Below are 15613 nucleotides of genomic sequence, written 5' to 3' on the forward strand. Positions count from 1 at the left end.
TATTACAGTGATATGCCAGGATGATGAACAATGTGCTTCATTCCTTAGCTTGTTGGTTTTGTACAGCAAATGGATATGGCTTTCGGTATCACTTCTTACGTGGGTTATAAAGAATTACAGACTGGAATTTCATTCAGGCTATTGACAAATACAAATAAATAATGAATACCAGTATTCTAATCATCAATATAGGCCTGCTTTTAAACCTAGTTTTACAGTGAGACAAGGAGGTCACATGACTTGCCTCAAGTCATAAAATGAGTCAATGGCTTTTCTACTATGTGAAACTGGTACTGTACACCACTTAAAAAAGAAACATCAGTACAGCAGGACAGAAACTGGGATGCAAACAATCCTATTGTATCCACTTGCTTTTCCTTACTGGAAGAGAAACCTGTCACTGGATGGGATTTACAGTTGGACAAGATACCAGTTAATTCAGTAACAAAATACTTCTAAAAAATTCAGGTAAATAACCTGATTTGAGAGATTTTGGGGATGCTTCTGGAGGAAAATTCAACAGATAACCTGGGGCTGTATTCTTGAAATCTTCTTAAAGTCAACTTTTTTCTTAACTTTGGACTTAAGAAAAAAGTTAAGAACTGCTATTCTCCAAGAAAATCCTCAGGAATTTTCTTGACTTTTTTCTTATCTTTTTTCTTAAGTGGAAATTTAAGAAAAAATTGTGTTCTTCGAAATTAAATTCTCAATTATTTTCTTAAAAATGGTCTTAACTTTAAGATAACAAAACCTTGGTCTTAAAATAAGTAGCTCTTGGGAAGTATGCAGAAGAAATACATATTACATTTTTTGGTTTCATAAAGAATATATATTTTAATATTTTTACATATTTTATATTATTGTAAATCTTAGAAATTCCCAAATACATTCTAGGTATTTTGGTATTTCAGAACCAGTTAATATAGACCTAAATTGTGCTATAACTAACAATGTAATTGTTTTAAGGATTATTATCCTTAATATGAACTACCTGTAAGGAAAATATGTATGCAATGTGTATTACATATTGATGAGATGTGTATGAATATTTTATGTAAAACATAACTTTTTGTAGAACGGCGGCCCTCTGGTTGATCTTACAAGAGGCAGAGAAGACAAACGTGAGTGTGAAATGAGTCAGCTTCACTTCAGGTATTTAAAAAATGCCAGGAAATTACCTTGCCTTTTAGTCAATGCTTGAAATGTCACTGCAGCTAGCGAATCACAACTTATGAATTACCTTTGTAATGCTTTTACAGACAGTTACAAAAAAGGAAAAGGCATAATAATACTAATAATAATAATAATAATAAATAATAATAATAATAATAATAATAATAATAATAATAATAATAATATATTACTGTTATTTATTTTTGTAGGGTAAGCATTTATGGTCGGTGCACGGAGGAGGGGCGAACTTATGAAACTCTTTGCTTATGACTACAGCCATCATCCATTATTGTTATAAATCTGATTTAAAAGGTTTTCAGTCTTTAGGGAGTGTTTTCACCCTTAAGAAGACCATGATCTATTTGTCGTTTTCTCAAGACAATATTTAAGAAGTTCTTAAGAAGAAATTTAGGAAGATTGTAAGAAAAATGAAAGGACTGAACTTAAGAACAGTTCTAGGAAGATGGTAACTATTTTCTTATGAACTTTCCTAAGAAGACTTTCAAGAATACAGTCCCTGGCTCTGCACCAGAGCTAAGCTCAGAAAACTGGCAAGCTCAGCTCAGGCTCCAGGCCAACACTAGTAATAGCCAGCTTTTAATTGATCATAAAGCTTAAACAGCCCAAATTGTAGTATTTATAATTTTTATATTTCCCCCTAAAAAAAACATTTTCTGTCCATGTGACGTCATATAATTAGCGTTAAACAGAAACAAGGTAGACGGCGACACAGTTCATGGCAACAAATAATTTTTCATTGCAACACAAAAAAAGCATAATAATGTCAAAAACAACTTTGAACTAACAACCAAATACAGTACTTCTATGCATAATTACTTAGTGTAGCTGTATTTCAAGGCTAACTTTACAAAGATAAAATATTATTTATCTAATCTGTGAGTTAAGTTTTGGAAATGTGTAACTATGGAACTAAATAGAGAACATACACTGATAAAAAAAACAAAAAAAAAAGCTGTTAAGCAGGGTTCCCTTTACCATGACCTTGGAATCGAGGTTACTCCTGTTCAGAAAATAATGAAATGCACATTTTACAATGACATTGGCACGACCTAATTATGCTGTTCACACAATTCTCAGTACTACTGGGGAAGTCACGGTGACTGTAAGGAAATGTGCATGGTAGTACCATCTGAAGTACAGTATTTACCAACCAACACGTTTGCATGGTGATGCATAGGTTAGCACAACCTTATTATATATACACTGGTAATCTTATACACCAGTCAAAAGACCACAGTGTATAGTAAGTAGGGTGTAAAATGTCAAAGTTTAAAGGGACATTATCGTTCACTATGTATAATAATAATACCGACCGACACAGAAGCACGCGGCATATGAAAAAAATGAGGGGGAGGAGGGAGGAGGAGGAAGGAAAAAGCAAAATGCAAGAGAAAGAGCTGGGCTGTTACTGTGATTAAATAGGGAGTTAATGGTGACAGACAATGTGGACGAGACGGTGTCACTGACACCATCAGTCATATTAATCAATGATGATAGGGCAGGTGAAATTAGAAAATAGTGAAACCCTGGTTCACAACCCCCGAATTTCACAAGTTATTATTATTATTATTATTATTATTATTATTATTATTATTATTATTATTATTATTATTATTATAACACAGTACATTACAATGGTACAGATAGTCAAGGTAGCCAATCACGAAAGTTGAAAGGACTTGTTTATATTATATTCACTGTGTGTGTGTGTGTGTGTGTGTGTGTGTGTGTGTGTGTGTGTGTGTGTGTGTGTGTGTGTGTGTGTTTCAATATGTACATATAGCATAGTAACGTGTCCAGTATCAAGATCTTCAGAACTGGTCTTTATGTTCAGAACTTTTAGAAAACGTTGTGCACGGATGCAGTTAGAAGTCAGTAAATTATTCATATACACTATTTTAAGGGAGCCTAATTATTAATCCAACAACTTGCTCTTCGTGCTCAAGTGTATTACAGAAGCTGTTATTATAAGTCAAGAGAAAAGATAACATTTAGACCGTGACAACCCGAAACTTAAACACATGCTATTTTATATCTACAATGATGTATGCATTATTTTTTTTTTAACCTGTTATCACATGTTGGAACCAAAGCAATGCTGTGCCGAAGAACATGTAAAGCAAACATGATAAACGACTTGACTGCTTTCCAGCTAAAATACCACAGTATATTCCTAAATAATAACAGTCCTGCTTTACAGAACTGTGTATCTGCTTGCGTAACGAGTCCGTTTTCTTTTTTTTTTTTGTAACTTGCACTTAAAGTAATCTGTACCTATACACACACACACACAAAGCGATCTGACGCAAGAGAGCTACAGCCTCTAAAATAAGTGGATTGTATATATTCTCATGGCTAGATATAACAGTTTGCAGTTTAAGCAGACCGCAGACTTAGTCATCAGAGAGCCCCAGTGCTTCCCTTGGAAACTGTCCTGTTTATTTTCTAATTATAAGGTCGCCAAATTTCTGAATTTTCTTTTGTGTTTCTTGGACGAGGACTAGCGCAATCAATGGAAACAGAGAGCGTGCAACACGTTGAAATTAAAATACATTGTGAAATGCACGAAATGAATTGAAATAAAAGGTAAGGCATTTTGTTCCTGCACTGTCTTTGGGGGAATGAGGGGTTCAGAATAACAGGCATTCGAAAAAAAAAAGGGAGTGCACATATGCAACGAAACATGCTTATGAATTAATTCCCATTCATCATATACATTGAAAAAATCTGCAATAAAAAGAACGCTGCAAGGATTTTTAGATTGTCAATTTTAACCTTGAACCAGAGAAACAGATACCCAAATGTGTGTATACAAATTAACCGTTTAATTTTTTATTAAACCCATTGCCCCCAAAACCATGGAAATACAGAGGTTGATAAAAAGGACTATAATTAACGGGTGGAATTGATATTATACATGATATATTTTGATTATTCACAGCATGATATTAAGCGGCATGGGTGTGTGAATTATTTTTTTTTTTCAGTGAGAGCGTATTCACGTCACAGCGCTTGGGGTGGGCAGTGACACTTAAAATGCTGTAGCTGTGACAGCCGCGAGTCCAGTCTACCAAAGTGAAGAAGGTGATGTGATGAACCGGGTTGAACCGGTCAAAGAAATGTGAACAAAAACAAACAAGTGAGCAATAAAATAATAATAATAAAAAAAATCTCCCAACAGGCTGGTAGAAGATTGGAAAGACATCGTTTTTTATTCTACAAGTGATTGAATAAATCAGAACCAAGCAGTTGGGTTAACGGATACAGTCTGAAAGAGCGAGTGCGAGATAAAGGAGGACTAAAATTATTGAGAAACTTTACCCGTGGGAAGGCGGGGGGGATAAAAGGATGACAGTGGTGGTTGGAGAGAAAGTGGACGAGACGGTGTCACTGACAGCCCACGATGTCTATTCGGAGCAAGCGGATCAGGATTGCTGCGAGAGGGTGGTCATCAACATCTCCGGCTTACGCTTTGAGACCCAGCTCAAGACCCTTGCGCAGTTCCCCAACACCTTGCTGGGAGATCCTAGGAAAAGAATGCGCTTCTTCGATCCCTTGCGGAATGAATACTTCTTCGACAGGAATCGTCCCTGCTTCGATGCAATCCTTTATTATTACCAGTCTGGCGGGAGACTGAGGCGACCGGTCAATGTACCTGTCGACATTTTTATGGAGGAAATCAAATTTTACGAGTTAGGAGACGAGGTGATTGAAAATTTCAAGGAGGAAGAAGGTTTTATAAAAGAAGAAGAGCGCCCATTACCTGACAACGAATACCAACGCCAGATCTGGCTGCTGTTTGAGTATCCAGATAGCTCGGGACCTGCTCGGGGTATTGCCATAGTATCTGTGCTGGTTATTTTGATATCTATTGTCATATTCTGTTTGGAGACACTGCCAGAGTTCAGAGAAGAAAACCGGCACACTGAAAGCAACTTTGCCACCAACGGGACCAACCATATTAAGCCCAACCCGTTCACTGACCCTTTCTTCATCGTGGAGACACTTTGCATTATCTGGTTTTCCTTTGAGCTCATGGTGAGATTCTGTGCCTCTCCGAGCAAGCCTGCTTTCTTTAAAAACATCATGAACATGATCGACATAGTTGCCATCATTCCTTATTTCATCACCCTGGGCACCGAGCTGGCTGAGCACCAGGGAAACGGGCAACAAGCCATGTCATTGGCGATCTTAAGAGTCATTCGTCTGGTCAGAGTCTTTAGGATTTTCAAGCTCTCCAGGCACTCTAAGGGGCTCCAGATCTTGGGAAAGACGCTCCAGGCGAGCATGAGAGAGCTGGGGCTGCTGATATTCTTTCTGTTCATTGGTGTCATTCTGTTTTCCAGCGCTGTCTATTTCGCAGAGACCGACGACCCGTCCTCAGTGTTTACCAGCATCCCAGAGGCGTTCTGGTGGGCGGTGGTATCCATGACCACTGTGGGTTATGGTGACATGTATCCTGTGACAATTGGTGGCAAAATTGTAGGTTCCTTGTGTGCCATTGCAGGGGTGCTGACAATTGCGCTGCCTGTGCCAGTGATCGTCTCAAATTTTAACTACTTCTATCACAGGGAGACCGAGCATGAGGAGCAATTCCAGTACACACATGTAACATGCGGGCAGCAGCAGCCCTCTGAACTGAAACACAGTAACAGCCAGCCATCTATTAGCAAATCAGATTACATGGAAGAAACCGATTTAGATGCATTAAAATATACCAACTATACCCCCCAAATGCGCTACATTGGGAAGCTAACTGATGTATGAACCGAAACGAAAAGGGACAACGTGAAAAACAACGTACATTTTTCATTCGGCACTTTTGCTTAAATAATAAACAACCTCTTATGTAGAGTACTCCTAATGCGCAGAAGCGAGGAATATTTTGAAATTTGGAAGCCGAGGCATGGGTTGTGAACCGTAAGTTATTATTATTTTTTAATATAATTATTACTGCTTTCCATCCACAAGCTGTCTTCCACTTTTGTACATTCGTCGTCAGCAATTTGCTTAAAAAAATAAAAAAATAACATGCAAACGGGATTTCATGCGTATGCCCTTTCCCTGTCTTTATCGCACTTTATTAAACAGGCTTTGTCTGTGTGGGAACACTGAGACACTGACGTTTTAGGTTATGTGTGAGAATGAAGGCTTGGGATTGAGCACAAATCCTAACATAAATGGTTAATAAATTGAATAGCGGCATATTTGACTTTCACGCATGACAGCTGACAGAACAATTAAAGTTAAACGCCAGCAAGGTCATACTGTGTGGCAGAGACGACCTGCCTTGTTGAGTTTTCTCATGTGGTCACGTATTTTCCGTGAGAGTCACTCCAAAAGCATCATTCACACCGTTAATTATGAGGAATTAACGGAGTTGGATGGATTCTTGCCACGATGCCATGGCCTTTTCTAGATGAAACACACCACTGATTTTGTACGTGTGTATTTGAAGGCTGCATGCACCGCATCATAAAGTAAAGGCAGATGGCAAGGAGACGTGACCAGCAGACAGAAAGCCAACAAGCCACTCATCGCATATCTGTTAAAAACTGACCCCCACAATCCTTATGTGCGTATATTTTGCTGCCAGCATTGATCAACAGCCCTTTTAATCCTGACTTTGCCCCTTCTTTTCTACCAACCAACCGACCTTTTTGTTTGTACTGCAGAGATAATTCAGTTTTTTAAAACGTTTAAAATAATGAAAAGTATATTTGATTTGCACATTTACAATACAATCGTTTTATACAATTATGTTTACATCAGAAGATATTAATTTCATTTTTGCCCTCCCCTCTCCGCTCCGAAATGTTTATTACCTGCAAGTGCCTGCTATGATAATAAAATTGAGGGGGGTCTGTAAAATAGATATATATATATTTTTTTTAATTATAATTATTATTAATGACAAATTGTTTTCTCTTGTAAGTAGCCAATGTTTACCATGTTGCAAATGAAACAGACTACTCTAAAACATTATCTTAGAGCGCCACTGTGTGGGAGAATGAGAATCAAGCGCCTTTTGAGATCTGGGTTTCTATAGCAACCTTCCAGACAGTTATTCATACAGTACAATACATCTTGACACTGCAACAGATATGCAGTCTGGTGTTTATTTTAACGAGAAAGAACACAATAAACAAACAAACAAACAAAACAAATAAACAAATAAATAAATAAATAAATAAATAAAGACGTATGTTATTTTAAAAATCCATTAAGTTCTTCATGGCTAAAATAGTTTAAGCAAAGACATCATAGTAGTCTGTTGGTATTGATTGGAACAAATACAGTAGCTATGAAGTGGCTTGCAAGCAAATGACCGCCCTTTTTCTGATAGATTAAATGGTAGCCATATTAATCCAGATATGATAGACAAAGAGAAGGAGATGCGGTACCTTTTATTGGACTAACTAAATAATAATTATTCACAAGCTTTCAAGACCTCAAAGGTCTCTTCAGGTGAAAGTAGGAAACACCTGAACTTTGATGCAATAATGAGGATGCAGAAGGGAATATCAATCTTGACCTTCTGTAAACAATAACAACGACAACAGTAACAACAACAACAACAAAACACTACACGTTCAACAAATAAATATATCAATACCCAAAAGGCCACATTTTATTTATTATTTTGACCAAAGCAAATATACAGCAACCTTCACATTCTTCGCTGTAATTAGCAACTGAAACGAAATCGTTTAACTCTGGAAAGTCAGAAAAAAACAAATCGGATTATTAAAAGTGGAAGGTGTGGATTCTTTAGAGTGAAATAGTCATTGGACACAATGAAGTGATTCTGATACTGAGCTCCAAATACAATCGTGCGCTGGTAGGAAGAAGTAGAGAAAGAAGCGTCCCGCATTTGCTGGGAATAGAACCTGTGCTCCTGCTTGTCACTGATGGAGGTACCCGCAGTATGAAAGTCGCCCGGAATATGTGGACCTCCAAGTCGCAGCATGACCCGGAATCGCACAAGCTGAAAGGGACTTTGCAACGACGTGTCTTCCTGTGAAATGGAATAGAAACGACGATGGGTTGGCAATAGCATTAAAAAGAGGACGTTTGGTTGATAATAAAAGGAGGTAAGCATTATATATATATTTTTTTAAATCGATAACATGGCAAAAGGATGTAGATAATTTTATTTGATGATATTTCACAGCGTACACATCAACGTTTACCAGTGTTTTCATACTAGTCACATGGTTGATGTCTATCATTTAAGAATGGATCATTCTTTAATGTTCCTTAACAGATATTTAAACATACACATTTTTTTTTTCTCATATTAATATATGCATGTAAAACAAATTGCTTGAAATATGTACTGTTTGTAATAGCAATGCTCAGACTGAAGCAGTTTGGGCAAGGGTGACGTCACTGAGCAACAAAATAACTGGACAATCAACAGTGCTCTGTGGTACAGATGGCGAATAGTTATTTAGAATCAGCACCTCGTTGTTTTGTGAAGTAGAGGTTGTGTCAACCATCTACTCATATATCACACGCATCCTATACAGTTTTGACTTCAATGACAGTGAAACGAGTATGACGCATATCTGATTATTTCATTTTGGCCAGTTCCAACTATTGTCCGTTTTTTCAGGGAACCCAAAAAAGATACAAATGTCAACAATACATAGCTGAAATGACTGTGTTTTTAAATAAGTAGGCTTCCTTTTAGATGTACTGTACTATATTTCCAACAGAAGTATTTTAATTTAGAATGATATAATTCTGAAAATATCCCTTGCCAAAAGAGACGACTGTAGACTCGTGGACTGTAATACAGTACATACTTTTAAATCTGGTACATATTGTAGCAGTATATAAAACTCCCCATTAACGACCCAACAGCAAAAGTAAATCAAAATGTTATCCATGCACAGAACTGCGAAAAACGCAAAAGGATACACATTAAAAAAATAAAAAATAAATCAGTTTCCAGAATTAAATCAGTATCCAAAAACAGTATTCAAAATTGCAGAATATAGTGCTCGATAAGGCCCTAATGTCCCTAATGTCATGTTTTTGTATTCCTGTCAAAATCATTTTTTATAGGCCTACAGAGAAATTTGAATTGCTAGGACAACCAAACTTTTTTTTTTCAAGATAGTATACCATTTCATGCTGTAATAATTTTTTACCTGCAAAATACATTATAAAGCATCAGACAGTGTGTTTTATAGACTGATACTTCTATCTCTTGTTGGACTGCAGACTTGACATTTAGTAGTTACACATCTTCAGATGGATGAAAGAGATGTATTACTTTTTGACTTATTGAAGTCCTCTAAACCTCTCCCTAACATGTATAATTTTACTAAAGAAATATAATATTACTGTGGATGGGAATATAGAACTGTAGGCAACATAATGAACTGGTGTAAAACATTTGGAACCCTATTCTCTTGAGTTTGTTCTAATTAACAATATTGATATACTTTATTGCATTTGTACAGAAATACCTTTTAGTCCATAACTTTCAACACCAGCTGCTGATTTCACCCAATAGTATGGAAAAGCAAGGTAAAGAGAGAGGTAAGGCAGGGGAAATCACCAAGCATAAGAAATGTAGACCATAACTTCAAAATCACATATAATGTAAAATTTCCAAGCAGACAAACATTAGGGGGAATGCCTTTTTTAACCTGGGGGAATGAGTTACCGTTTTACAGACTCGTTCACCCAGAAAATGATTAGTTATATTTACAATCTGTGCCTGACCTCGAAAATGTATGGTTCACCATTTCTTCTGGTTTCATATCACCTAAGTTGTTTCTTAACAGTACTTGTTGTGTGATAAACCAGATAAAAATAAGATAAAATGAAAAAGTTTTGTTTGTCACCACCTAGTGTATATAGTATATATAGTTTTGTTATTAGGCTCTGTTCTAACAAACAGCACCAGCATGGATAGATCGGAAATGCCGATCAGCACAAAAATGGGAAAAAAACAAAACTTGTGTAAGTAATCTTGACTGGAAATGAGACACAGCACATAACTGTAATGCTGTGTGTAACAGCAGACTGGAAATGAGAAGCAGCACATAACTGTAATGCTCTGTATGACAGCAGACTGGAAATGAGACGCAGCACATAACTGTAATGCTGTGTGTAACAGCAGACTGGAAATGAGACGCAGCACATAACTGTAATGCTGTGTATAACAGCAGACTGGAAATGAGACGCAGCTCATAACTGTAATGCTGTGTGTAACAGCAGACTGGAAATGAGAAGCAGCTCATAACTGTAATGCTCTGTGTGAGAGCAGACTGGAAATGAAAAGCAGCTCATAACTATTGCTCTGTGTGAGAGCAGACTGGAAATGAGAAGCAGCTCATAACTGTAATGCTCTGTGTGAGAGCAGACTGGAAATGAGAAGCAGCTCATAACTGTAATGCTCTGTGTGAGAGCAGACTGGAAATGAGAAGCAGCTCATAACTGTAATGCTGTGTGTGACAGCAGACTGGAAATGAGAAGCAGCTCATAACTGTAATGCTCTGTGTGAGAGCAGACTGGAAATGAGAAGCAGCTCATAACTGTAATGCTCTGTGTGAGAGCAGACTGGAAATGAGAAGCAGCTCATAACTGTAATGCTCTATGTGAGAGCAGACTGGGAATGAGAAGCAGCTCATAACTGTAATGCTCTGTGTGATAGCAGACTGGAAATGAGAAGCAGCTCATAACTGTAATGCTCTGTGTGACAGCAGACTGGAAATGAGAAGCAGCTCATAACTGTAATGCTCTGTGTGACAGCAGACTGGAAATGAGAAGCAGCTCATAACTGTAATGCTCTGTGTGACAGCAGACTGGAAATGAGAAGCAGCTCATAACTGTAATGCTGTGTGTGACAGCAGACTGGAAATGAGAAGCAGCTCATAACTGTAATGCTGTGTGTGACAGCAGACTGGAAATGAGAAGCAGCTCATAACTGTAATGCTCTGTGTGAGAGCAGACTGGAAATGAGAAGCAGCTCATAACTGTAATGCTCTGTGTGAGAGCAGACTGGAAATGAGAAGCAGCTCATAACTGTAATGCTCTGTGTGACAGCAGACTGGAAATGAGAAGCAGCTCATAACTGTAATGCTGTGTGTGACAGCAGACTGGAAATGAGAAGCAGCTCATAACTGTAATGCTGTGTGTGACAGCAGACTGGAAACAGCAGAAATAATGCTGTAATGCTGTGTGTGACAGCAGACTGGAAATGAGAAGCAGCTCATAACTGTAATGCTCTGTGTGACAGCAGACTGGAAATGAGAAGCAGCTCATAACTGTAATGCTCTGTGTGACAGCAGACTGGAAATGAGAAGCAGCTCATAACTGTAATGCTCTGTGTGACAGCAGACTGGAAATGAGAAGCAGCTCATAACTGTAATGCTGTGTGTGACAGCAGACTGGAAATGAGAAGCAGCTCATAACTGTAATGCTCTGTGTGACAGCAGACTGGAAATGAGAAGCAGCTCATAACTGTAATGCTGTGTGTGACAGCAGACTGGAAATGAGAAGCAGCTCATAACTGTAATGCTCTGTGTGACAGCAGACTGGAAATGAGAAGCAGCTCATAACTGTAATGCTGTGTGTAACAGCAGACTGGAAATGAGAAGCAGCTCATAACTGTAATGCTGTGTGTAACAGCAGACTGGAAATGAGAAGCAGCTCATAACTGTAATGCTCTGTGTGACAGCAGACTGGAAATGAGAAGCAGCTCATAACTGTAATGCTCTATGTGAGAGCAGACTGGAAATGAGAAGCAGCTCATAACTGTAATGCTGTGTGTAACAGCAGACTGGAAATGAGAAGCAGCTCATAACTGTAATGCTGTGTGTAACAGCAGACTGGAAATGAGAAGCAGCTCATAACTGTAATGCTCTGTGTGAGAGCAGACAGCTGCAAACTGCCTCTATGCATTGTTTTCTTATATGCGTAATTGAGGTTGTATCTTTGCAAATGCATCTTTATTTGCTGTTTTATTTTTTCCTCAAATTCAGGGTGGGAAATTTGGATTCTATCTTACATTTGAAGGGCTATAGTAATAAACAAGCACTTTTGCAGCACCAGACACCAGGTTAAAGCTCAACTTTGTATACATAATTCCACATCTAAGAAAACAGCCACACTTTAAGCTGCTACTAATTTACTGTTACTGTGAAGGTCCAATGATATAAATTGTCTATGAGTGTCACATCCATATGCACTTCATGTGGATGTTATTCCTTTACATTTCCTTTTTAAAAATATGCTGAGATATGGGTAAAAGTGGAAAAAAATGGATATTCACTTTTGTCTGATGGATTAAAAGAAAGATTAATGTGAAAATACAGGAGCAAACAAGTGAAAGTCATTCTGTGGCAGGCAAGGGCATCAGAGAGGATCAATGATCTATTATTAATATCTAGGAAACCCTAGACTACTGAGTCCAGAAAACCTAAGCTGAGAAACCATAACCCTATAAACTGCAGTGTATACGCACTCATCAAGCAGTGTTGAACAAATACATTAAGAAATGCTTGATGCCAGTACTATAGTTAATCAGACTGTAAAATTCTGTTCACAGACAAAAAATAAATAGATAAAAAATCTAATTTACAGCGGTGCCCTGGCTAGACAGCAAATCACCTGTATGCATCAAACAATACATCAAATTATTACACCAGCAAAGAATAAATTAAATCTGTTCTTTAACTCTGCACCACCTTATTACAACCAGGGCATCCAACAAAGTACAAATACAACAGAGTTTGAAAAAAGAGGTTAGCTTGAAGGATTCTGGAAGAGTTCCAGAAAATATGGGGCACCTAAATGGTGTGCGTGCGTGCGTGCGTGCGTGCGTGTGTGCGTGCATGCTTGGGTGGATGCATGCCTGCATGAGTGCGTGGGTGTTATATGTAATAAACTATAACATTAATATTATTAGTCAAATATAGATAAAAAAAAAAATACAGACAGTATATAGACCATCGTAAATCGAAGATACGTTATTGTGTTTTGTGTTTTTTTTTAATTGTCTCCATCCAACAAAAAGAAAATATAGGTGATGCAAAACTTTTGACCATAGCTATACCTGCGCGCCTTCGCCATGTTTCACCGTGTGCAGACCGGGCAGTTCCACTGAACAGCATGTTCCATGACAGGAAGCTGGGGCGGTTTCGCAAAATCAGGTTCCAGCTCTGTTTGGTATCAAAAAACCCTCTTATTACAAAGGTATAGCATAAATTAAGCCAATGTCTGTAAAGAGATTCATCTTTAAAAGGCAGAATTTGGCTCACTAAGGCTGAAGGCATTTCTAGACTAACCTATGCAGCTTAATCTCTTGATGTACCAAAAGACATAAGTAATATGATTGATAAAATTATGTTTCACCTTATATGGAAAAATAAAACTCATTATATTAGACAATCATTAATAATGAACAACCATAAGTCTGGAGGCCTTAACTGTCTTGATTTTTCCACCTTAAACAATACCTTAAAAATAAACAATTTATTAAGAATTCAGCTTAAATTTGAAATTGTATTCCTTTTTATATTAATTTATTTTAAATCTTCTTATTGCAATTTAACTTTCTATGAATGAAACTAATTATATCAGTAAAATCCCCATCAAATTATCCAACTTTCATTAACAATGCTTCTTTCTTGATCTCTATTATACAAACATAATCCCCCCCCCCCCCCCCCCCAAAAAAAAAATATAAAATGGTTTTTTTGAATAAAGATATTTGCTATAAAAACAGGGGGGGGGTTCAGTTGGTTTAGATTTTTCTCAATGTATCATAGTTATCATATTAGTTACTCAATTATTTAACTGTAATGGCAATCTTCTTATCCACTTTCAATCTACCTATTACAACTAAGGAATTTGCAATTATTTTCGACGTGATTCCTAGAAGAGTAATCACTTTACTGGAGGATGATTTGAAAGCTTTATCTTGTCCTTTACCTTCCCTAGACCCTTCGGAAACTTTTATTGGAAAATATTGTTTATTGAATAATACTAAAATTAATAATAAATGTATACAATGTATTTTTTCAGAATTATCTAGTATAGGTTCATAATAAAGTGTGAGCCAAAAAATAATAAAATAACATGTTCAGACCCTGGCTGGAATTACAAAACCATACCACTTGATGGCATTGTTTGCTAAGTTAGAATCCAAATTGCAAACTGGTTACATTTACATGTTTACTAAAATATGGCCTCTACTGAGGCTATAATACTGGCGCAGCAAAGAATAAATTAGATCTGTTCTTTAACTCTGCACCATCTTCGAAGAACCACAGCTTGTGTTACACTACTTGTCCACTGGTGGCACTGTGTGCTTCTCAAAAATGAATGTGGTTGTGAATAATGTAAATGAATAGGAAATAAAATGGAAATGCATATAATTGTGTAATTCTTAATAGCAGTACCATTGCTCAGCTCATTGCCTTGCTGTTATGACCAGCTCTGATTTTATTATGACAGCCACCTACTGGCTAGCTTCTTGTCGAATATTTTCACACATACACACACACTTGCTGAAAACGTATTATTGAGGCAGTCGGCTAACCGTGTTGAATTATACACCCACTTGCGAGATTTCAGAAATTTTCTACACTAAGGCTCTGAACCTCCCCCTTTGATTTTTTTTCATTGCAGTAAATAGGCGTCACCAGGGTGCCAGTAGCTAAAGTGTCTAATCCTTTGACAGAAGCCTATCCATTTATAGGGAAAATAACAAACTCCAATACAATTAGAAAAAATGGTTGTTGCTGATTTGTCCTTGTGAAAGCAATGGGGCCAAGAGCAAAAGAAAATATCGGAGGTGCATGCTTTGTGATGTGTCATTATACAGAAACAACAAAAAGCAATAGTTTCTTGGGGATCAGGTTTTTGTACGTATGTTTGGATGTCAATGTATTTGCCTGAAATAGCAGTAGATACTGCTGAGGCTTTTACTTAGAAGGGTTCTGCAGGTTTTCTGTCCTTGTTGCAGAAGGTTCTGCATTATTGCAGCGTTGTCATGTAATGCTGCGGGCACTCTGCTTGCAGTAAATGCAGCACTAAGTGGTGGTGCTTTTAAGTGCTTCACTGTTCAGGCATCATTTCAGAGCATTGTGTTTTCTTTTGGTTTTCAGGAGACAGAAGCAAGGAGATGACCTCACACGCACCCACCCCCACTCCCCCTAAAAAAGGGGAAAAAAGAAAAAAAAAACACAAAAAACAAACAGACTATTTTCACCAGCTAGACGAAAGACAACAGACATCTTTATTTGTTACGTGAGCCAGTTCGAAAGCACATCAAGCAAAGACCCCCTCCTTCTGTGAGGTTCAAAAGCACAAAGCAAAGATTCTGTACAAGAGGGAAATGAAGACCACACATCTCTGTAACTTGGTAATCCAGCTTATTGTGTGAATATTTTAA

The 15613-nt window shown here is 37.4% G+C and overlaps 1 protein-coding gene across 1 annotated transcript; it reads left to right on the plus strand.

The window, feature by feature from the left end:
* The first annotated feature begins 4100 nt into the window (after window positions 1-4100).
* On the plus strand, window positions 4101-15375 carry LOC121320021 (potassium voltage-gated channel subfamily A member 2-like). The gene is made up of 2 exons (XM_041258132.1): window positions 4101-8288; window positions 15327-15375. Exon 1 carries the CDS (start codon window positions 4543-4545, stop codon window positions 5959-5961), a length of 1419 nt encoding a protein of 472 aa, XP_041114066.1. The 5' UTR covers window positions 4101-4542; the 3' UTR covers window positions 5962-8288; window positions 15327-15375.
* The last annotated feature ends 238 nt before the right edge of the window (window positions 15376-15613 follow it).

This window comes from Polyodon spathula, chromosome 8 (assembly GCF_017654505.1).
Source record: "Polyodon spathula isolate WHYD16114869_AA chromosome 8, ASM1765450v1, whole genome shotgun sequence".
Taxonomy (NCBI): domain Eukaryota; kingdom Metazoa; phylum Chordata; class Actinopteri; order Acipenseriformes; family Polyodontidae; genus Polyodon; species Polyodon spathula.